Here is a 25,386-nt window from a genome sequence, read left to right as displayed (position 1 = left end):
AATGTAGTTGCCAAACCACTATCAATCATATTTGAAAAGCATGGTAGTCAAGTGAAGTCCCCAGTGGCTGGGAAAAAGGAAACATAGCTCCCATGTTTTAAAAGAGTAGAAAGACTCTGGAAACTGGTCAGCCTCACCTCTATGCCTGTGAAAATCTTAGAACAGATCTTCCCTGAAGCTATGTTAAGACATACAGCAGACAGGGAGATTATTTGAGACAGCTAGCATGGCTTCACAAAAAAAACAAATTGCACCTGACCAATCTGTTGGCCTTCTGTGTTGGAAGAACTACTTCAGTGGACATCAGAAAAGCAACTGATGTCATCTGCCTCGACTTCCATAGGGCTTTTGGCGCGATCCCACACATCTTTGTCTCTAAACTGGACAGAGATGGATTTTGAAGGTGGGCTATTCAGTGGATAGGAAAGTGGCTGAATAGCTGCATCCAAAGAGTTTTGGTTATAAGGCTCAGTGTTCAGGTGGAGATCAGTATGATCTGTCCCTCAGGGTCCATACTGGGACTAGTAGTATTTATTATCTTTAATAATGACAGAGGGATTGAGAGTGCACGCTCAGCAAGTTTGTTGATGACACCAAGCTGAGTGGTGGAATTGACATTTCAGATGGAAGGAATGTCATTCAGAGGGAACACTTCCAGCCTCTGCAATTCTATGATTCTGATTCTGTGACTTTGTGATTCTAAGAAGGGTGAAAAGAGACTTTTACAAGCATTTACAATGTAATGACAGGACAATGGGTAATGGCTTTAAACTAGAAGAGAGGTAGTTTTAAATGAAAGGTAAAAATTATTCACTATGTGAGTTGTGAGGTACTGCAAAAGGTTGCCCAGAGAGGTTGTGGATGCTCCATCCCTGAAAGTGTTTAAGGTCAGGCTAGATAGGACTTTGGGTTATGTGATCTAGTGGAAGCTGTCCTTGACCATGGTAGGAAGGTTGGACTATGTAATCTTCAAAGGTTCCTTCCATTTCAAATCATTCTGTGCTTCTACTTCATTATTTAATGTTCTTATTAAGCATTATGTATTTGCTAAGAGACCTGCTCTGGAAAGTTACAGTTCCAGGTTAATGTGGTATGTGCATGCGAACTTAGGAATAACCTGCCTTTCACGATGACCTCTTTAATCTATAGCGACCCAAAAGAGAATTACCTGTTCTCATTTTGCAGAATATTCTCAGTTTCTCTTAGGAATAAAAAACAGCCCCAGCCCATAGTTGGACCCATGGAATAAGAGGTGTGTGAGTGTATGCACACAGACAACAAAGCAGTTCTTCTTGACTTTCAGGAAACTTATCTGTCCAAGCAGATTTGAATGGAAGACTCTCAGCCAGTCAAGTATAAGCTGTGTGAATCAGATATAAAAATAAACGTACTGACTGATCAATCAAGATTTCCCCATGTGGGGCATACTTTCAGCTTATAGGGTCAAGGATGAAAGTATTATCTGATTATACATATTTCATTAAAACTTTTTATAGATTTGGTGTTAGTGGAAGTTTTTGCAGGAGAAATTTCAGTTATACTGAGCCTTCTCAATAACCTGCAAATCCTGAAATGCTGCAGAAGAGCAAGTCTCAGATTTCTCTTTTCTGTGCTCTCCTGCATGTACAGCTCAATGTCATTTCTAATGCCATCCAGTGACTGTGGTACGCAAGGCTGCGAAAATAATTTACGGTTATATTGTAGATATGTTGCTGCTCTCTGACATCGGAGTTCTCTTGGCCTTGTTACACAACTTTGCAGGTTAGCTTGACAAAAAATATGTAAATCTGTAATTTGTAGTATGTGACAGGTGCAGCTTGTTTTTCTTTACATACAGATAACCAAAACATAAACGTGCAGTCCTTGCTTTCAAATATCTCAATTAAAATCTATATCTTGTTGCTACAGGAAAACATGTTTCCAGATTTTAGTGGGAAAACACAGAGAGAAACTTCTGCTGTATATATAATTTTTGTTCCAGAAGTCAGTTTCTTATGGTATCTTCCTTAACAAAACATCAAATTTCCTGAACTTTAAACATTCACAGGGATATAGGGAAATTGCTTACCAGTTACCACCATGGGCATGGCCTGGAGAAAACTAATTTAATTTATTGTGAGTTAGAATAAATTTGGGTAGTGAGAAACAAAGGCAATATAACCCTAAAATACTCTTTGCTCAGTTTCACTCCTGCCTGTTCCATCTCCCTTCCCAGAGAAGCAGGGAGGATAAGGAATGAGGTTTACAGTCCATAACAGCTCCTCTCTGCCACTCCTTCCTCCTCACTCTGTTGCCTTTTTCCAGCATGAGTCCTCTGCATAGGCTGCAGCCCTTCAGGAAGAATCTGTTCCCTTGTAGGCTCTCCACAGGCCATGATTCTTTTAGGGCCTAGATGTCTGCTCTTTCTTAGGGTCCTAGCATGTCAGCAGTGTGGATGCCTGCATCACCATGATCGTCTCCACAGGCTGCAGTCCATGGACTGCACTTCCCCCATTGTGGTCTCACAAGGGGCTTCAGGGGACTTTCTACTCTAGCACTGGAGCAGCTCATCAGAAGGTTCTCTGCCCTGCAGTGGGCCACTGGAGCCAACCAGAACCAGATGTATCTTGCATGGGATAACCCTGGCATCTCCTCACAGAGGCCATCCCACAGCCCCTCTGCTGTCAGAACCTATATACACCCAATTCGTAAGGAAACTGGAAGTTTTAGTTAAGTCTCTGTGCTATGATGTCACTGCTCTCAGCAAGATGTGATGGGACAGCTTGCTTGCCTGGAGTGCTGTATTAGATGGCTACAGCCTCTACAGGAGAGATGGGTAGACGTCAGGGGAAAGGCCAATAAAGCTGTTGTTATGGTGGATATCTATTAATGACACTACTCAACCAGGACAAAAAGGTAGGTGAATTACTCTCCAGGCAATTAGGAGAGGTCATACGATTGCTAGTCCTTTTTCTCATGGGAGACCTCAGCTTCTGAGATATCTGAAAATACAGTTACAGCACAGATAAAACTGGCTTGCATTGGAAATAATGTTGCCAGCAGGACTTGGGAACTGATTGTCCCCTTGTAGGTGGCACAGGTGAGACCATGCCTTGGGTCTTTGTGCAGAGAAGAACAGTGAAGCTGGTAAAGGGACTAGAAAAAAATACGTATGAGGAGCATCTGAGGCAATTTAGGCTGTTTAGTCTGGAGAAAATGATGCTGAAGGGAATCATTATCACTCTCTACAGCTATCTGAAAGGAATTTGCAATGAGAAGGTTATAGTTTTCTTAGGACATGAGGAATCAGCCTCAGTTTCCACTGAGGGTGTTTGGATTGTGGACACTAGGGAGAATTTCTGCACTGAGAGGGTGGTGAAGCATTGAAGCAAGCTTGCTCAGGGAGGTGTTGGAGTCCCCATCCCTGGGGGTATTCGAGAGAGGTGTGGACGTGGCACTAAGGAACGTGGTTTAGTATCAGGGCTTGGTAGGTCAGGTTGATAGTTGGACTTTGATGATTTTGTTAAAGGTCTTTTCCAGATTAGATTTTTCTGTGATTTTATAAATGAATTAATTATTTTGGTTCCTGTTCATCCTCCAAGCTAACTTTTCTGTCTTTTTACTTACAGGATGAATACAACAATCATACTGGAGCTGACTTAATTGGAAGAGTAATAGCAAAAATTAAGAGCCCCAATGAAGATGATACAGAGATCCCACAGTTTCAGGGGAAGATCAGTACAATTGAGTTCCCATTTGACAGAGGATCAGCTGAAATTGTAAGTGTGACTGAAATGCACAGTTCCATGAGCTATAAGTCTATTGAAGCCTATTTTCCTACCATTTCAAACCTGATCTTATGCTTAGCCATGGTCTGTGGAGGGTTAGCATTTATTGTAGGCTGCCTTCGTGATATGAAGATAAATTATTTCTTCTCTATTTGGTTGCTGATTTTCAGAAAGGGTGGAGGAAAGTCATTCTTAAAACTGATGATTCTTGCAAATCGAGGGAAGCTTATATTCAGGAACTTGATTAGAGATTAGGATTTTCAGGATGATCCTGACAATTCTTCTCATTTAAATTTCATATGTAGATAACACTTTACTAATTTGGAGTTAAATTTTTAATATTAGTTGTGTTTTACATTATTATTTGGAATACTCTCTGGCTTTAATATCTTATAGTCATTTAGTCTAACTTCCTCACATATATTTAATTCAATTTTATCTTACTCTCTTTACGTTTTATCTAGCTAACTGAGTTTATATATATACTTTACAGAAAGGTATCCTGTTCTGATTTGAAGAATTGCAGAAAAAAATAATTATCACTTGCCTTTACATATTGTTTTACTAATTAGTCATCTTGACTGTTAAAAATGCTTTGCCATAGTTCAATATGAGTGTCTGTTTTGTTGCATACTTTTTGCTGAAGAGCTCTTACATGCCTCTGAAAATACTGTGTGTTGTAGTCGTACCATCTCAGTCACTTTTTTCAGCAAATATAGATTGAACTTTTAAAACGTATGAATTCCATTTGTAACAGTTATTATAAAGTGTATTATAAAAGATGAAGTTTAAAACACGCGAGCACAAAATCAGAAACTGTTCAAAGCTGATCGGAAAAAACAACTTGGGATAGAGCTACCCATTTGTTCTGTGTAGAACGTTCACAACGTCTCTCCTAACAGCCTACAGAGAATTTTAGTCAACAGGACCATTCCCATGCTAAAATAGATTTGTTTGTTTATTTATCAAGTTACTGAAGTATCACAGAAGTATTTTATAGGAAAAACATACCTTTGCTTCATTTAGTTCCTCTATTTGTCACGTTTTATCAGCCTGTTGTCTATGGAAATTGTCAAGCAGAGGGTGTACTGAAGGGAAAACAAACTTTTAAAAGAAATTTTCTCAGCTACCTTTTCTAACTTGTTCACTGGGTGCTGCTTCCCAGTAGACCAGCGTCAGTATGCACTAGATGGAAGTAGATTCTCCTTAGCAACAATTAGAGAATCTGTCTTGGAAATCATCACAGTAAAACCTCAGAAGAATCACTAAAATGTACAAATCCTGCATACAAATGTCTTCTGTCTTGTACCCAGTACATGGACTACTTTCGTGGAACTACACAGATGAAACTTAATGACGTAGCATAATCACACATCTGTCGATAATAACTAAGGACAGAAAAATACAGTTAATATGCACAAGTGCTTTTTGCTGAACAATCTGTCGAGCTCTGGTCTACTCTGATCCGTGACAAAAATAACAAACATAGATTGAATGTAGGCAGTCAGATAAAATCACTGTACTAACTGTGCACTCTGAGTTTCTCTTGTTCCCCAAGCATCTTTCAAGAGTAATAAATTTCCCACTCCCTGCTTCCATAGGGATCTTTTATTTCTCTTACAAAAGCTTCCACATTCTCAGCTGAGTTCCAGTTACCTTTTTCACTATGATCTGAATAAGATATCCAATTAAACTTGAAGCAGTTTTATTATTGTAATATCTTTGAGGATTCCTGTGCATGTTTCAGAGACAAAAGTTTTGTGAACACGTTTTTCTGCTGCAAGTGGGATGGGAAAAAATGCAATAGTAGTAGGTTGACTGTAACCAGTAGTCTAATAAAATAGCACCTTTCTCCACTAATCTTGCATCTACACCTGTAGTAGAAATTTAAACTTATATATTAAACTTATATATATATATATATATATATATATAACTTCATGTTGTTGAGGTGAATAACAACCTCAGAGACTGGACTCTGCCTAGTCAGATAAAATTACAGAATAATTTTTCAGACTCCTCACTGATGTAGGAGTCAGGAATTTCTTCATACACTAGGAAACTCTGTGGAGTCCTTGTGACATAATTACTCCAGTCTCACTTCGGTGTCTAATCTAACAACCTGCATAACCTGAGGGGGCAGAAGAGTTGTTTGGTTTTGTTCATTTATTAGTTGTGTTTTGTTTTTTTTTGTAAGCAGATGTTTTTTCTTCCTAATTGAGTTTTGCTGGGCTGGTTTGGTTTTTGTTTGGTGTTTTTCTGCTGCCTTTTTACTGTGATCTGGTGAAATCCTAATGGTTTTGCTAGTAATGTCTGTTCCTCACTTGCCCATTGGCAGCAATTCCATTTCAGTGAATCTCTTCTTCAAGCAGTTTATGGTTGTGTTCTTTGCAGTGAGTTCTCTCACTTTAGGCAGCTCACAGAACTCACACAGAAAGGATTTGTTGGGTATGTTTTAACATACTTTTTATATGGTAATAATTGGAGGGGGATGGGAAAAAATTGTGTTTTTTGAAGTACCCTGAAGTTAAGAACTATAATCATGTTAAGAACAATAATCATGTATAACTAGCATCAATGTAATGCAGGTGATAATCTTGACATGTTTACCTCTGTGGTGAGGTTCAGGAATGCTAAACTTGCTTAATGAAGGAAAATGTTTAGATATTTATTAGCATAAATTTTCAAAGGAAAAGGTATTTCTGCTGCAGACTTATCCTGATTAAATGCATAGCTGCAATATTTTTTGAAAGTCATGAAGACCATCTTTGAAGGTTTTATATGTCTCTTCTTTTAGGCTGCAACCACCTCTCGATTTGGGCAGCTGAGTAGCAATTTTTATGCATTAAAGGTGGAAACATTGAGTTTTATTATAAACATTATTCATTTTATGCATGATACCTTTCCCAAAGTAACAGCACACTTAAATATAACTTCCATTAAGTTTACTTCTAATGACCATTCTTTATGGTTTAATAATATTTCCTGTGTTTGTAAAGAAAGGAGAGGGGTTTTGGTTTGTTTGTTTTAATATATTTAAGAAATTTCTGAGAAATTGATGTTCTTGTCAGTGTTTAGATATACTTTTCATTCATTTTGGATATGCTGTCTAATTCCATGCTCACAGCAGTAAGTTTAATTCAGCACTGGGAATAGATGGTTTTTCCTTCTCTGTGTTTATGCATTTGGTTCTTAGTGTTCTGTTTACATTTGTTCACAATGCTGTATGAAGTACATCTGAGGAAATCTTGCCTATGGGGTGATACAGAAAATATTTTTTCTGACAATGTCTCTGCAATAAAATATATAACTAAAAATAATAAGACTACTTAAGCAGGTAAAACAACCTCAGTTCTTAAATAATAAAATACTTCCTATAAAATAAGTATATTTTTATTGCAAAATTGAATGGATGGGAAATGAAAGCTATTTCCAAGCCAATATTTAAATCTGTAATAGCATAATATATAAGTTGTGTTAGGAAGTTTTATAAGTTTTATTATTTAAACATTGTTTATTTTGTGTACTACCCTCAACTTATGTTTCTTTGTTTTTTAATTAGAACCTAGTGCTGGCTGAAAACAGTCCTGGAAGAGATAGTACTGAATATATTCTTGTATTTGAGCCAGATCTGCCAGCTTTGAAAAAACCTTTGGAACCGTACCGTCTGTCATTTATGTTTTATAATGGTATGTTTCAGTTGCTCTAAAATCCTTGTTTGCCCCTAGAACAGACTGTTTAGCTCCCTAATACTGCTTGAAAACTGTGAAACAGCCTAATAGATTTTTGCTGATATTTAAATTAACTGTGTTACTGTAATTTCTTCTAATTATATCTATGTATTTTTTCATGTAGATTTCAAGAAGCAGCAACAGATGGCAACACTTACAAGGGAGAGAGACCAATTATCTCACTCCATAGGCGTTTATAGAAATTGGTTTGATACTACTAATCAGCTTGTAAATGAAATGAGATGTGAGTGCAACCAAGTATATAAATAAATTTCCTGGCATTTTTTTTTTCCTTTAAGGAGAAAAAATCAGCACTGAAGTCCTGAGATTAATTAGAGGGGAGCCAGAAGTGCTTTGCATTAGCAGGAAATTTTAGGGAATTAACTGTATGGATCATTCTCTTTCAATAAGAGATTCATACACATGTATGAATAAAGTTACTTTTCTTTCGTGCATTTGACCCTGTGTTCAAAACTTGTCTAAATATGCATTGTTTATCTGTACATTCTTCAGCAAATGCAATACTGAATGAAGTTTGTTAAAAGCAGTGTGAAAGCAATTGTTTACAAAAAAGGGAGAGAAGGAGGAAACATTTTCTTAGCATTTTTTCTTTGAATCATTCTGCCTGTTGATCAAGTTTGTGTCTGTAACTTGCCCACTGCATATTCCCATTATGAATGCAAATTCCAGAATTCCACTATAAAAGGCACAAAGTTTTGCTTCATATTTTCAGAATTTTGCACGTTCCTAGAGAGTAAACTAGGGTACAACCTTATGCTTTATGCTTTAAAATATTTTCAAATATGAATAAACCAATTTGAATAGAGAAAGTAGGAAGCTTAGTTTTTTCAGAATTACTTCAGCTGAGATACAAGTTGAGGAGCCGGTGTCCCAGAATTGGCCTTTCATATAGGAAACGAGAGGGTAATGCTAGCTACCACTCTTCCTTTCCCTCTTGCCATTTTCTTTGTTGGAGGACTTGGAAAGAACTGAGGATGGAAGGAAAAAAGAGCTTATATTCTCAGACTCACCTGAATGCTAGCTCCATCGCTTCATGAAACTGAAGATGACTTCTGCTGAAATTACTTATGAAATGGACAAAGCACAAGATTTTATTTATTTATTTTTACAAATCCTGATATTCTATGCTGGAACTGAGAAATATAGATATCAGCAACAGTGGGTGGCATAAGTCTGAAAATACTGAACAGTTGTAAGAGAATCTGCAGTAAGTGCTCCCTTGATTTCTGATATATCCTAATTATCTGTTGCTTTTATTGGTTTCAGGTCAGGTTAAAGAAGCTGAAACAAGAGAAATTCACCTGAGGAATGAACTGAGGAAACACCAAATTGAATTACCACAGACAAACACAGTATGGCTTATTCCTTACTAAACTTCATACCATCTTAAAAATAAATCTAAATCTTAATACAATCTCTGCATCATTATTAAATCATGCCTAGTAATTATACAAACACTTGCTAACAAAACTCTGGAAGTTTAAACCATGAGGAAAATGTATAGATCATTGCCGATTTTTTTTTTGTTTTTTAACTGTTCTGCTAGTCTCACCACTATACTTTTGTATCCTGATCTTGTTTTTGCCTTTCTGCTAAGGTTAGCAGTGGTTTGCTGGTAATACTGTTTTTAATAATGGATTTTTAAAAGCTGATCAATATATGCTAGATATATTCTGGCATAAATAGACCAAACAAAAGTAAATTTTCAGAGAATACAGCATTTCAAATGCTGCTGCTGCAAAAGCTGACTTGAAAAATTCAGGACAATGTATCCCACTACTAATTTTTCATAAAGATCCAATTATATTTTTAAGGAAGTCTTTTAAGGAAATTTTCAAACTACTTGTGTTTTGAAAAAAAATAATTGTGTAAATTATTTCTTATCTTTAGATCAGATAAAAATGAGCTACAATTATAAAGCACAAAGCAATAGATTATACAACAATGAAACCTAAGTTTCTTCTTCTACATTCATGGTTACCAATTCCTGATATTTTGTTCAGTTTTGGCTGTAATTAAGATCCAGTAACTCTTTTTGAAAAGATTCCTGAAATCTTAAAAAAGTATAGTAATAAAAAAAAGTTTATAGCTGCAATGCAATGTGGTCCCCTATACTTTTACAGATTAGGGAATTATTTTATTTAGAATGTGGTTCACAGCAAATAAAATAACTGCTTCTGCACATTGGCCCTGTGATAAGTGCTCGCTAACTCTAATTTTCAATTCTCAGCTTCAGTTTGTGGATTCTCTTATAAAACAAAAGATGTTGGATCAAGATGGACTAATGAAACAGCCAAGGAGGACTTGTACCCTCCCAAACTATCCAAAAGGCAACCAAGATATTTTAGGGAAGGTGAGTTTTCTCCCAAAGAGCCTTCAGATTAGTTTTGTTAGTTCTAGGAAGTGGTAGTGATGGAAAAATTAACCAGCTAAATATCTCAATAATTCTTGAGAAGTAGTAAGAAAAAGATAGCAGTCACATCCCATCCAATGACCGGCTGTCCTTACGAAGCCATCAGTGGAGGAGTTATATGTCTGATTGTAGTTGCAGGAGTATTGTGATTGGTATGAAAAGGGGACATGGTCTTGACTTCTGTTTTGACTGTTCTAACTTGTGTGGTACAGATTGCACATTTAGCACAAATTGAGGATAACGAAGCAGCAAAAGTTATCTCTTGGCATCTCGCCAGTGACATGGACTGTGTAGTCACATTGACTACTGAAGCTGCTCGTTCTATTTTTGATGAAACGCAAGGTCGACAGCAAGTGTTACCTCTTGATTCTATTTACAAGACACTCCCTGATTGGAACAGGTAAGGGAAAAAAAAGTGAAATTTCTACATATGTATTAAATAGTTGTTTAATATTTATCTCATATTTTTTAAAATTGCATTAAAGTTTGAGAGTGTAAAATTTCTGACTTTGTAAAACTCTGAATGTCCTTTGAAATTTTAGCTGAAAACCTAGCTTTACATATTTAACTAAATATTTATTTAATAAGATGTTGCTCCTGAAAAGACAAATTTCCATTTGCTTTATTCACCTCTGTGTTTACTAGAGCACTAGAGCATTAACTTTTCTTTTGTTTAATAATTCTAGTGCTTCCAATCATATTCTGACTTTAAGAAATCTAATTTTAATTACAATCCTTAAAATTTATTGTTGATAAATTGATAATTTATCCTATGATATGGAAATGCTAAAATGCATTCAGTTCAGTTTTAGATTTGAGTAGATTATTAGAAGCAATAATGAAATAAGGATAAACTACTTTTTTCTTTTTCTTCCTCACTCTCCCTTTTCTTTAACCAGGCCTTTACCTCACTTAAGAAATGGAAAAATCTGCTTCAGACCTGTAGGAAATCCTGTATTTGCCAGAGATCTGTTAACATTTCCAGATAATGTAGAGCATTGTCAAACAGGTGAATGATATTAAAAAATTGGTAGTAACTTTACTTTTTTAATAAATAAAGTAGAGAAGCAGCACAAAAGAAAACTCATTCAGTAATCTTCATTAGGACATATGATTTGCAAATACCAGTGTACATTCCTTATGAGGCTTGCAGGTATAAGGAGTGTGACATTACTGTTAAGTACTTGCAGACAGCAGCTGTGAAAATACTATCAATGACCACAGTCTAATTTATTATATTATCCAATTCCCTAGTATATCCAAAACAGAACCTGACCACCGTGATATTAGCTTTCTATTAACTACTGCAGAAGTTACCACTTCTTAATTTTCTTCTCTCAGAAGTATGTAATGTGTGGTTTAATACAGATTCTGACCGAACTGTATGTGACTATATCTTTATACTTAAATATTTATAATAAGAATAATATTTCAATTTTTTTGTTTATTCCAGTTTGGGGAACTGCATTCCCCTGCTCTAAGAGTGTAGCAATACCTACCTTTTCCTACATTGCTTTGCTTAAACTAACTAGATCCTTATATCAAAAGTTAGAATCTATAGTTAGTTCAATAATTTTTTCATCATACGTATAAACTTCTCAGTTTTAAAATGTTCCTGTCGATTATTAACAAAAATACATTATAAAAAAAGTGGTCCAGTTAATTTTCACAGAATGGCCAGGGTTGGAGGGGACCTCAAGGGTCATGAATCTCCAACCCCCCTGCCACATGCAGGGTCACCAACATCCCCATTTAATACTAGACCAGGCTGCCCAGGGTCCCATCCAGTCTGGCCTTAATTTTCAGAATATTAGATACTGTCAGAGACTTTAATTATAAATTCTTCTTTGTGTTCCCTTTTAGCACATAAGATGATACTGGAGAAATTTAGGAATACATAGCTTGATACATCTTAAGCAAGGCTACTTAAAATTTGTACAGAATGATCTTTTGTTAGGAGATGATCTTAAGATCAGTTGGATCAATCTGTTAATATTTTTTTTTTTCTTTGATGATCCATTGAATACTAAGAAATATATGAAGAATCCAAGAACACCATTCAAAGATGACTCAGAATGCAATCTATATAATTTCCTAAAGCTTAGCATTGTTTTTATATACATGTTTGTAAATATTGGATCCCAAAAGAGTAGTACAGTGCGAAATAGTTATGTCACAAGGCAATGAAACATACTAAATTTTAATCAGTTCTCTAGTCAGTACAGAAGGTTGCATGATTAATATCTCCTCAGAATAAAATGTAATTGAAGAATACATATGCTTTTTCCCTTTCGCATATCTGAAAAGCCACAACAGTGATGCCCCAGAGTTATTTTTTCAAAACTTATTTTGCTGCAGAGAAATTTCAGTTCTATTTTTCTTTAAATTTTCCAGTGTTTGGGATGCTTTTGGGTGACACTATCATCATAGATAACTTGGATGCTGCAAACCATTACAGAAAAGAGGTATGTTTCAGTTATTCTTGATATTTTTTTAGAAACAAATATATTACTGGTCTACATATTTAATATATTGCAACTGTTAAGTAGTTAATTGCTAAGTTTAGCACTGCATTACTTATAACGGTGTGCTTATTGTTCATAAGTGTATTATTTTGTCCAGCAGGGGATAGAATCCTTATTATTGGCACTGACAAAATTATATCTATTAAAGAAATTCCGTTATGTGAATGTTGACATGAAGCATGGGAGCACGTTATTAGAGGCCAACATTTGTAGTTTTACTGTTAATATTAAACACAAGTTCTTGAGTACTTTCCTAGTTCCTGCGTATGTTATAAAACAAGTCTGAGGCTCATCATGAAACTTCACATACACTGAAATGTTTAAGAACTTCATATAAGACTTACTAGACCTTTTCCTGACTCAATTTACCAATGTTTAAGCAGACAAAGACAAGAGTCTCTGAGGAAGTCCTGTATTATGGGCAAAATCAGCTCTTCTGTGGTTCCTTTTTTACTGGCTATTGCTTATTATAACCTTGTGTACAATCAATGAATATACAGATAGGATAGTATATCCAGGAGCTTGGCCAATATAATTATTATATTGGAGTAGGAAAAGAAAGACACTCACCTTATCCTGGGCTCACAAAATAGACTCCAGCAGAGTGGATTGCCAAAAGAGATCCGTCCCCACTGGCAGTCAGCTCTTAAATGGGTCTAGGAGAGGTGGAGCCAGGCTCCACCCCTTCCTTCAGCACAGGTGAATTGCCTTCATCTGTGCTCCCTTGGCTGACTCATTGCTCGCCTCAGGTGATCAATTAGAGATTCAGACCGTGATTCAGCAGTTCCCATACACCTTGGGAACAAAGAATGTCTTAAATGTTTCCAGAGAGCATCTCAGAAATATGGTGATAGTCATAGTAAAAAACAACTGATTGACTTTACGAGTATTTCAGTTTTCATCATGTGTATACATTTTATTGTTATCAGAAAACACATCTACCACTTTTTAGCTGAGAATACCCTATATGATTCTTTCGTATTAAAAAAACCTTTTTAACTGCAGAGTCAAAGAGGAGAGACGAGGAGGAGTCAGATGTAGATACTAATCAGTGTTAGGGGACTGATCATTTGGGTTTGTTTGGGAAAAAGAGTTTTATCTACTAAAAGTAAATTTCACAAACTTTGTGGAAGTTGTATTGAACACATTACAAGAAATAAATCCCTTAGATTTCAGATGCTTTGAATCTTACGCGTTACTTGAAAGCAAAAGTCAAGAAACATAATTTCATAAAATACTACTATTAAAGAAGTAGCAACTTTGTAGTTGAAAGATGCTTAGCTTCACAGCAGCATTTCTGAAAACTTAATTTTCAATGAAGTTACTAATTTTTAATATCACTTTTTGTACCTATGCAGGTAGTAAAAATTACACCTTGCCCTACATTGCTGACTAGGGAAGGAGACAGGATTCGCAGCAATGGAAAATTTGGAGGCCTTCAGAACAAAGCTCCTCCAATGGACAAACTGAGAGGAATGGTATTTGGAGCACCTGTGCCAAAACTGTACTCTGCTTTCACTGGGCAGATAGGTGAGTTAATATTCTTTCATGTAGCATAAAAAGGAAACCTTTAAATTAGCGTAGAGTTATTTTAAGAATATGACCTGTAAAATGTCCTATTTGTTAATTTTCCTTTACGTTTCCTGATTAAAAAAAAAAATCATGATACATTCTCTCACTTTATTCATTTCATTAATGGAAGAGTTGAAGCATTGGTAAACATTCAAACAGCAGGCATGAGGAGCTTGAGATCATTGAATTCTTGCATCTTTGAAAGCAGAAGTATCAAGCCTTTCTCTTCCAGAAATGCTATACATTAACTTAGAATTTTTTACTGTGCAAGTAATTTCTATGAAGAAAAAATACTGTTCCTGTCACTCATACACAACATCATCTACATTATTTCCCTAACAAGAATAGGCACTGTATTTCCCAAAGGATCACTTACGATTTATGTTGCATGCTTCTTTTCTGAATGAATGTTACAAATGGGGTTAAAAGGCAGTTGCTTTTGACATATAAAAATTGACCTGACTGACTTACAAAACAATGAAAAGACTTATTCACAAATTACAGTTGTTATTAAGTATTTAATTTTCAAAATGAAGGATATGAAGATTTTCTGTAACAAAATGTGCAATATAGTTAAGGTGGATTGGGGGAAAGAAAGAAAGCACATGCACTTTCTGGATTTGTCTTATATTTGAGCAAACAACATTGACCATTTCAGTGATATATTAAAAAAAGAAAAGACTGAAGAGATCTTTCCTAGGCCTTTCAGTAAAAAAAATAGGATCATAGAATCATAGAATTGCTCAGGTTGGAAAAGACCTTAAAGATCATCAAGTCCAACCACGACTTAACCATACTACCCTAACAGCTCTCCGCTAAATCATGTCCCTGAGCACCACATCCAAATGGTTTTTTGATACATCCAGGGATGTTGACTCAACCGCCTCCATGGGGGGTCTACTCCGGTGCTTAACAACCCTTTCTGTAAAGAAGTGTTTTCTGCTATCCAGCCTAAACTTCCTCTGGTGCAACTTGAGGCCATTTCCCCTCGTCTGTCACCAGTGAGAAGAGACCAGCCCTGCTTTGAAACATATTGCATCTAGGAATAACATAGTAAGCATTTGAGGTACAAATTAAAATATTCTGGATTTAGTACATTTTATATTTCTTTATAGATTTTCAGCAGTCAAATTCCATTACCAAATGTGAATTAAATTTGACTTTTTGGTCAGATAATCCAGTGTTCAGTTAACCTCTGTTAGTTAAGCAAGCTTCCTCATGCGGTGAAGTAAAACAAATGAGCCTGGCCTAATATGCTTGCACTCTTTTTTCTTGACATATTTATTCAATGCTTGGACAAAGAAAAATTATTTGCCTCTTACTTTAACAAGAGTAACATATTTTGTCAGCAAAATAAACCCTTATTAACTGTACTGCTCTTGCCTCGTTTAAATGTCCCCATAAATGTAACAAAATGAAACTCAGTAAATTTTCTCTTGTTCCACAAGGTGGACTAGAATTCAACGCATTAGCAGAAGCTTTGGCTCTGTGACACTCAAAACAAAACAATACTACAAGCACACTCAATAGCACTGAAGGTAGAGAGTTCAGTGAGGAGCAAGCAAGCAACAGGCTATGTAAAGAACTGTTTGCCACAGAAATGTTCAGTTTCCTGGTATTTATTGTGATCTAAATAACTGCTTAGAGTTAAACAAAAAAACAAAAACCAGAATACTGTATATGATTTTTTTCCAACATCTCTTTACAGTAATATTAACAACAGCTGATCCATTGTGAGTTTGGGTGGGGTTTTAAATAGTGCTTTGTTTTCTTGTGAATCTTATGTTTTCCTACAGATCGTACACTAAATAACTGTGTATTTACTGCTTTGTGTTTTATATTTTATTCTTCAATTAGATCTTCTACAGCAGTATCGTGCAGCAGTTGTGAAACTTGATGATGTGAATAAAGACCTTAATTTACATTTGAGATCGCTTAACACTCCAGAAATGCTGAAGAAAAAACAAGAGCTTGCCGAACAAGAGAAAAGCCTCATGCTTATTGAACAAAAATTGGGTATGTTACTGTGTTAGATTTTGTTAACACCAATTGTTGTGGTAAAGGAGGAGAACCGTTAACTACATCCAGATGTATTCTACACTTGTAAACTAGCAAGTACAAGCTATGAAAGAAACTTCTTAAAGTTGCTTAAGGGCTTAGAGGTATTTAATTTTTATTAAAGGATGTAAAAACTCTGTGTAGGATGATGTGGGTAGTGCCTAGATGAGCGCTGCCCTGTGAAATATTCATGTAATGTGACCAGTTAGTGACTTTTAAACATCAGACCATGATCTCATTGAGATTATGTAATTGTACATCTAACTTGCCCAGTTGTAGAGAACACTGAAATTCTTTTTGATATGACTGTGTAGGCAAAGAGCTGAATTGCTTTTGCTAAGGAGACACAACCAAAACACTGCACTTTAAAAAGAAACACCCCTAATTCTGCACAGATAGTATTTCGTACAAATATTTTTTATGTCATTATCAAATAAACTATGCATCTTCAAAATATACTTCAAAAGTCATCATATACTCTGTTGCAACTGTAATTAAAGCAAAATGTGTTGGTTTTTTTTTTAATTAGTTCTTACCTGCAATTTCTTAATAGGTATGACTCCTTCAGATAAAGTCTCTGAATTGTTACTTCAGCCTGCAATCCTTGATATGCCTGACACCCCCATCCCTCCCAAAAGAATGAGAAAAGAAACTGTAAAAAAATTGTATAGGTAAGTATTTCAAATATAGTCACTGTTTTTCCATAGCTTGAGTTCAAAGCAAAAAATGTTTTGGGGAGCTTTTTTTCTTTGCTTGAGAGATTTTTTATAAATTAATATTTATATACAACAACCGACAATTAATAGAGTTGGCATATGTCTGACTTCCAAAGTTTTTTTTTTTCCTTTAGGGCTTCTGCTGTTGCTTAAGTTTGTTTTAAACATTTGCTTACTAATTTTAATTCTGTTTCCCTTTATAAAGTGAGTGGCATCTTTATGCATTCACATATTTCCAGTATTTTCAACTCTTAATGTGCAGAAGCATCCAAGATGGCTTGGTCTGTAAATTCTTTTAAGGTTCAGTGAGAAATACTGGGCAGATGAGCAGAGAAAGAGTCATTCTAATGTAGCTTTCTCTAGCTAACTGTCCAAAATAAGATGGTGGTATTTAACACAGTTATCTCTCTGTATCTAATTCTGCAATGCCTCTGTGATTGATAAACATACATATGCAAAAAAAAAAAAAAAAAAAAAAGTGAAACGTAAGATAATGTCCTTAAAATTATGTGGAACTGAATTTTGCATTCTTTATCTCTTCTTTGCTGAATTTCAGTCATATTTTTCAGATTATTTAAATCTTACTCAGTTGTGTTCTGTAAATCTCAGTATGAGTTTTCACAATATTACGTATCATACACATACGTTGCTTTTTTATCTACATTCAGAACTTAAGTTGTTATGTACTTGAATTATCTAATATTTAACCTGATTCTATCAATAATTTTTTCAAAATGACGAGAATAAGAAGCTTTGCATAAAAATGGGGTTTGTAACATTTGTACTAGTTGGTGCTCTGTGTATTTGCATTCAGTTGTAGCAGAAGTGCATATAAAATTGAAGATCTTGGCTTATAACCTACTGTGCTGTGATGTTTGTTTTGTTGTTCTTTTAGCTCAGAAGAATGGGTTTCCTCTGCTGCTAAGAAGCAGCTACAGCAACAGCAACCTCTGCAAATACCACCTTCAGAATTTAATGGAACTGCACGAAAGAGAAAGGCATAGACTGATGACTCTTGCTGGAAACATCTATATATCGAAAATGTGAATAAGTGCAGTTAAGGGAGATATTCATGTTGTATTACGTATTACTATGAAGATTTTTATACTGATAAAAGATATAAATGTATTTCAGTTAGTAGTAAGAAAAATTTAAGTGTTTAACATTGATAGCCCAATTTTTGTATAGTTAATTTTCATTTCCAAAAGTTTTCAGAGTTCTTATGTTCATGTGTGGAAAAAGAAATTTAAGATATATCGTTTTTTATTTATGAAAAAAGTTCAAACTTTTCAATAAAATTCCTGCAATACAACACACTGTTAATGTAATTGATTGTAATAACTGAGTCAGCAGACTGAAACTTTTTGTTTAGAAAGACAGGCTGTCTTGGGGAAGAGAACTTTCAAGGCTGCTCTTCTTTGATTGATGGATTGTCAAGGAATTGTAAATCAATTAACAGGAGGGGGTTGGAGACTCAATATAATGAAATCTAACCACAGCCATTTGTAGTTTTCAAGATAGTTAACAAAAAGCCATTATTTAAGGTGACGTCCAATATGTTGACATAGAAATTTATAACTCCCTCAGAAATTTCTCCTTAATGGAGAAAGAAAGTAATAACTTATGAGTATGAAAAGCTTAACAGCTTAACTAGGAAGCTGTTCTATGGACAAGGAAAGTTGCAAAGGATTACATTTCATGGGTGCAGTTGAAATGTATTATTGTCCCAGTGCTAACCTCTTAATATCTCTATTTCAGCAACACTCACAGAACAGCCTTACTGCTAAGCAGATAAAAATTGGTCCATGATACCAAAAGTGTAACTGGGACATAAGGATTTCAGTAGGAAATGATGAGATCACAAAGGGAAAAAGAAAGATGATTAGTCTGTGTATGCATTTTAAGAGTTAGAAACTAAAACAGGAGGTAGAATAATCATGAGGAAAGTGTAAATATCTGAACAGAATTTTGTTTTGTAAGGATTTCTCTAGTTTTAAAACATACATCAGTAGATTTTGTTGGCTTCCTTAAATGCCTAAAGCAAATTAAATTTTTTTGAGGTTTAAAAAATAGTCTTAAAATACTAGAGAAAATATTCTAACAGGTACATGTGACCACAAAAAAGTGAGAGGGAGAATTGAAGGTAAACTGTAGTCTTCTGAGTGCATTGCGAGGATTTTATCAATTTATCCAGTAAAAAAAAAAAAAGTATATAAGTTTTCTGAAAGGGGTCTTCAAACTTAAAAAAAGACATCGTGCCATCCTGCTGTATGTCTCATACTGCTGATTCCTGGTGCATATCTTTATGACATTTCTAGTTAAACTTCTCCAATTTATGTATACAACACATAGTAGGTTAGGAGGGTGTATGGGGACTGCTGAATCACGGCCTGAACCTCTAATTGACCACCTGAGGCAAGCAATGAGTCAGCCATGGGAGCACAGGTGAAGGCAATTCACCTGTGCTGCAGGAAGAGGTGGAGCCAGGCTCCACCTCTCCTAGACCATTTAAGTGCTGCCACTGAGAAAGGATCTCTTCCTGGAGATCGCTCTGTGTGGAGAACATTGCAAGCCTACAATATTAGTAAGCATTTTCCACTTATTATCTTTCTATTGTGTTAATCTTACTTAGCCTAAAACTCTGTATGCCAATTGATTTTACAGTTCTGTAAGCTTATTGATTATACAGAGAGGTTCTACAAAACCTCATGTATTAATGGTAATTAAATTACTTAGACATTGAATTGTACTATTTCCAAGGAAAATGTATATACTTGAATATAGCATATCACATCAGCAAAGGCACAGTTATTTTCCTGTTTTTCAACTCTGAAGAGTTGAACCAGGCAGCTGTAATAGAGAGTTTGTTGTCCTGCTACACCATACTCATTAACTACAAGTACTTAGTACTTCTTGTAAATGCTCTCATTTTCTTACTGACATCTACCTCACCTCAACCTCTGGATGATCCTGAAGTTTATTAGATTAAATGCCTACTCTAACAAAAGTGCTTACTGTTGAAACTTATCTCTGGACTCCAGTGGTCAGTATATGAACTACTGTTAAGTGAAGCATCTCCCTCATGGAAGAAGCAAACAGGAAATTAAGAATGATTTCCAGAGTTGTGCAACAGTCATCAAAGATCTTGGGGAATTTCACCAGTGGAATCTTCAGGATTTTTCATCAGAATGATTGAAAATTAATCATGGCAGAAATTCCTGCTTTGAACAGGCATTTAGGACCATCCATCTGTTCCTGAAAGAGCCTTCAAGTTTTGAAAGTAAGTGTCAATTTTTTCCTTACTGATTCTTTACTCTAAAACTACGGTATGTATGTTATGTTCTCTGATTTCACCAGGGACTGAGGGAGAGCTGTGCAAGAAACAAGAGGAAGTGGTTCTTGCTGAGGCCTGGGCCAGCTCATGGGAACAAGGAAGTGGTTTCTGATTCATCCCAGAAGCATCCTTGGGTGTGGGGATGGGCCTTGGCCTGCTGCTCAAAGACTGGGGGGGATCAAGAAACTTTGAGCAGTGATGGAGGAGGAAAGATTGGAGTAGAGCAGAGCAGAATAATGCTGTTGGAATGTAAAGATCATCAAGTCCAACTACCTGACAACTAAAGGGCTAATCAGAAGTTAAAGGATGTTATTGAGGACATTATCCAAATGACCTTTGAACACTGACAGGCATGGGGCATCAGCTACCTCTCTAGGAAACCTGTTTCAGTGCTTGACCATCCTCACAGTCAGGGGAGTATCCTGATATTAAGTATATTGGCACCAGGATGGTGCCCAGGGAAGCAAAAGGAAGGCAGGGAACCACAGAAAGACATTATGCTATTGCTGCATTTGTAGCCTGGATGAAACACGCACCTATTCCAAATGTCTCTTCAGACTCGTTGGATATTGTTAGGTAAATTCTGTACTGTTCCAGGAGTCAGTCAGTTTCAAACTCTCCATCTTTTCTTTTTGTTGTTTATCCTAACAATTCTTTCTTTATAGGCAGATTCCTCAAGTGTACTTACCTTCTAATTTTTTTCCATGTGATAGCAGAAAAAGAGCATTGTTTTTAAAGTATTTTTTCATTTCTTTTCCTAACCCGTAGAACAGGCTTCCTTAATAGAAGAGCCTTATTATAGTACTTACAATGTATATGATCAGAGCATTTGGTTGAGGTTGTGGTGGTGTCATTTTGTGGACATTTAATAAAGTATTGGCAAGGAACTGTCATTAAAATACTGCTGTCATGCATCAAATTTTCTCTCAAATAATTCTGCTTCCTATCATAGTTTCATCTGCGACAGAATGGTTTTCTTCAGTGTCTGGTACAATGCTATGTTTTGGTTCTAGGAGAAAAACAATGTTGATAAAGCACCAATGTTTATTTATAGTTGCTGTTAAGCAGTGTTGTACAGAGCCAAGGCCTTTGGCAACGAAGGGTCCAAGGAGTTAGGAGGGAACAGAATTAGGATAACTGACTTAAACTGGCCAAAGGGATATTCCATACCATGTGACATCAAGCAGAGGTTTTGAAGGTGTGGGAGTTAGTCTTTCTTCTGCTGCTCAGGGGCTAGCTGAGCATTGGGGATCACAGTCATAGAATTGCTCAGGTTGAAAAAGACCTTAAAGATCAAGTCCAACTGCAACCTAATCAAACTACACTAACTCTTAACTGCTCATGTCCCTGAGCATCACATCCAAATGGTTTTTAAACACGTTCAGGGATGGTGACTCAACCACCTCCCTGGGGAGCCTATTCCAGTGCTTAATAACCCTTTCTGTAAGGAAGTTTTCCCTGATGGTGAGCCCATCCCATCATGGGACAGTGACCAACTGCTTGTGCATCAATTATTATATGTATGTATATAATATGTCATAATTATTATCCTTTTATCTGTTCATAAATAGTTTTATCTCAACCCGCAACTTCTACTGTGTTGGTTTTTTGTTTTTTTTTCCGATTCTCTTCCCCATCCAACTGGGAAGTGGAGAGAGTGAATGAACAACTGTGTGGTGCTCAGTCACCTGCAGGGTTAAACCATAACAGCTTTTTTTCAATATTTAGTAAGAAAAGGCTAGGCAATATTTCATGTCATTAGCACTGCAAGTATAATTGCCTTCACCAAATCAACCAGCGCTGAGCAGATCTGCAGTTGATCCATCTTCACCTGCTTGGATGCAGTCCAGTACAGAAGCTCAAATTAGTTCTATTATTTTCCTTTTTAAAAATCTGTTTGCTTATCTAGGAATCACAAACACATTACTGATGGGAACAGCGGTGGTATCTTTCAGCATGAGGTAACCATTAGCGTCCTTTTCTGCTTGTTCCTGCAGTGGGTGTATCCCATGATTTTGACATTCCTGTCACACCAGATCATCTCCCCAGGCTGCAGCAAACAACGATCATTTCTGTTTCATAAGAGGTATATGCATGTGTATGTGCATTCAAATATATATATTTATATGCATACAAATATAGTTATTTTGTTGTTAGTATCTGTGTGAACAGGCTCTTCCACACCCACTGCTGTTATGAAAATGCACAGAATTGCAATTGAGCTGTATTAGATGTACTTTAACTGCACAGCCACTCTATTCTCTTCATGTAGTATGTCTTCTCTATAATGAAATAGTTCCAAGGGACAGCAGGCTCCTTTTGAGAAAACAGAACTGATGTATAAATGTGTGCACGTACACTAATTAAAAGCAATTTTATTTTAAGCTAACCTATATATAAAACCAGACCAAGTGTTCAGATGTTACTGGCAAACAATAAGCACCTTTGGTTTGCAAATATATCAATTCCATAACTTTTACTGGATGTGTGGGTTCCCACGGTTCTCACCAGTTTTTATAGGACTGAGTTTATGAAAGCTCTAAAGAAATCCCACTCGCTGGGGTTTTGGATTGGGCTGGAAAAGACCCACAAACATCGTGCAGTCCAACCCCCAGCTCCATGCAGACCACCCAAAATCCAACCCCCATGGCTGATCGTGCTGTCCAAATGCTCCTTGAACTCCCGCACTCGAGGCCGTGCCCACAGCCCTGTGCAGCCCGTTCCATGCCACCGCCCTATGATGCAGCACCTGTCCCCAACCCCCACTGCCCTCCCCTGACACAGCTCCATGCCGTTCCCTCGGGCCCTGTCGCTGTCACACAGAGCAGAGTTCAGCGCTGCCCCTCCGCTCCCTGTGAGGAGCTGTAGCCGCCATCAGGCCTCCCCTCAGCTCCTCTGCTCTGTGCTGAGCAAACACGGGGACCTCAGCTGCTCCTCATTCTTAATGCCCTCTGAACCATTCTACGTCTTTGTGGCTTTCCTTTGGACACTCTCTTAACAGTTTTATCTTTATACACAAGAACAAATTATGTAAGTTTTTGGTTTTTTTTTTTTCTGTTCTTACATTTAATAATATAATCTAAGAATGTTTGCCTGAACTATGTAATGTTAACTTTTTAGCAAAGGAATGCTATGTTCTTGTAGCTTGAAGGAGATTTAGCAGGCTCTACTTTCCACTATCCACTCCTTTATCCCATCGCTCTATGTAACTCAGTCAAACCAACGAAAACACATTGTGCAGGAAATACACAAATTGTCACACTGAAGCCTAATTTCTATTACGGGAAAATGACTATTTCCCCCCACCCAGTTTACTTAAATGTTTGGAAGAATGGGGAACCAATTAATTTCTCATTCAGCATTTTTTACTAGAACTTGCTGTGTTTAAAAATTGCTGAATAAAAGAGTTATTGAATTAAAAGCTGCTGATAGTTTAATGAAAATGATCCCCAAAGATGTTAACCTTAGCTTTTTCCAGTAATCAGCTGAAGGGAGGCTAGAGAAAACAGGCATTTCCTCTTACGTATATATCTTGCTTGTATTGTTTTCTTATGATTGGATTCAAAATATGTTAAAGAAATGAAATAGCAATATCATAAAATTAGTATGTAATTAAAGACACATAATAGGCAAGGTGGACTGGTACGTTCCTACTCCACCTTACTTAAAAGAACCTGTCTTCTTAACTCTGAGGATTTTTAGCACATTGTGTGTGGTGTAATAGCCACTGAATTTAGCAACTGTTCTCTTGGAAGACACAGATTGCAGGTTCAGCTCTGCTCAGGCTGGAAAAGCTGGTTATGCAGGAGGAGAATTCATGACAGCCTGAGGAATGCCATGAAAAGAATTCTTCAGAAACAATGGAAGAAGCTATTCTGCAAGTTGCTCAAGAGCTGCTTTTTTTTAACGGGGTCCTGGGGCAATTCTAGTGCAGAGAGTGTCCTGTGAAAAGTGAGAAGGGATGGTTAGAAGTCCTTGTAATGTTGGGGACTTTTGGCTGGAACAATCGAAAGAGCAGTCAAAAGAGTTGTAGCAATCCATAACAGAGCTTGTTCAGTGAGGAAAACCAAAGTACAGCTGCTGAAATGGAAGCATGCTCAAGACTCGTACACATGCAAGGAGCCTCATATGCTGAAATGACCCTGCTTCTGTGGCGAATGGTAGTTTTGACAGATAAACCAACTACAGAGAGCTGTCTTTAGCACAGCAACTTTTTTCTTTCTTAGCTTTGGTCATCCACCACTGTCCACCCCTGAACTAACCTGAAGGTGTGCAGCAAGCCTGGTTGAGCCCAGCTGCTATAAGACTGGTAAAAATGGGAATGGGATAAATCCCGTGTTACTGTTGCAGTGTGCTGTTATACAGACATGTGGAAGCTTGCAAGTAATCATTTCCTTTATTGGCATTTTAATCACTGTTTTGACATTTGTAATTACATTCTGAGTGGAGAGCCTCCAGACGCCAAAGGCAGTTTATTGTCATGCAAAACTTGGAAGAAAAAAGTCTCTCTGAAAGTGGGTGGTCAGACCAAGACTTTGACTTATTCCATTGGACTCTGGAGGAGTATTTCATCTCCCTGCAGAACGAAGCTAGTCTGGGAATCTGCACCAAAGCATCGAATCTGTATAAGCTGTGACCATTTTTGTCCTCCTCTTCTGCAAATGCTTTGAGGCAACGGGAGTGCTGGAAAAGGGGTGCATATTTGTCCGACACAAAGCCAAAAGAATGCTTGCTTTTTCCACTTAAATATCACCTGTGTGTTTGGGCATAAACTTGTGATGCCATCAGAACCTCTTCTAACAAACTCTGTGTCCCACATGTCCCAGGTATAACCAGGAACTCTGAATGAGAGCATGTGTACCATGGATAGGGGAAGCTGTGTAAGCAATGGTGATGGCTTAAGGAATCAGCTATTTTTGACTTGGAAATTTGATTCTGAGGCTTCACATCTCCCAAAAAGCAATTTGACATTTTCAGGCCTCTGTTGCTGGATGCTTCCAAAATCTAAGCAGCCTGGGGCTACAGGTTGGCTCACCATGGAGGCTACTACAGGTGACTTCAAGTATGCTCAAGAGGCTCACCTCTGTGGTAGGAATTTCTTAGATGAAATTTCATCATCATTAGATGATGAAAACACAGAGAAGACAAGCAGATAAGCAGAGACTGCTGGAGTTGCTGACAATAAAATCCCTGATAAGTATGCAAGAAATAATGTGGAAACTGAATGAAAGATGGACACATCTATTAAT

At 36.7% G+C, this 25,386-nt stretch overlaps 1 protein-coding gene across 1 annotated transcript in view; it reads left to right on the top strand.

Moving 5' to 3' along the window:
• The window catches only part of SMCHD1 (structural maintenance of chromosomes flexible hinge domain containing 1), a 76,477-nt gene extending 58,362 nt beyond the window's left edge, over positions 1–18,115 (top strand). The window contains exons 37-48 of the mRNA XM_085220836.1: positions 3,609–3,758; positions 7,330–7,456; positions 7,623–7,742; positions 8,786–8,871; positions 9,750–9,872; positions 10,145–10,332; positions 10,832–10,941; positions 12,327–12,397; positions 13,816–13,987; positions 15,887–16,045; positions 16,641–16,758; positions 17,699–18,115. Of these exons, the coding sequence (XP_085076962.1) occupies positions 3,609–3,758; positions 7,330–7,456; positions 7,623–7,742; positions 8,786–8,871; positions 9,750–9,872; positions 10,145–10,332; positions 10,832–10,941; positions 12,327–12,397; positions 13,816–13,987; positions 15,887–16,045; positions 16,641–16,758; positions 17,699–17,807 (1,533 nt within the window). The 3' untranslated portion in view covers positions 17,808–18,115. The remainder of the gene's footprint in view (positions 1–3,608; positions 3,759–7,329; positions 7,457–7,622; positions 7,743–8,785; positions 8,872–9,749; positions 9,873–10,144; positions 10,333–10,831; positions 10,942–12,326; positions 12,398–13,815; positions 13,988–15,886; positions 16,046–16,640; positions 16,759–17,698) is intronic.
• The last annotated feature ends 7,271 nt before the right edge of the window (positions 18,116–25,386 follow it).

This window comes from Meleagris gallopavo, chromosome 3 (genome assembly GCF_905368555.1).
Source record: "Meleagris gallopavo chromosome 3, MGAL_WU_HG_1.1, whole genome shotgun sequence".
In the NCBI taxonomy this organism is placed as follows: domain Eukaryota; kingdom Metazoa; phylum Chordata; class Aves; order Galliformes; family Phasianidae; genus Meleagris; species Meleagris gallopavo.
Note: the sequence above shows the minus strand (reverse complement) of the source record. Positions and strands in the feature narration are given on the sequence as shown.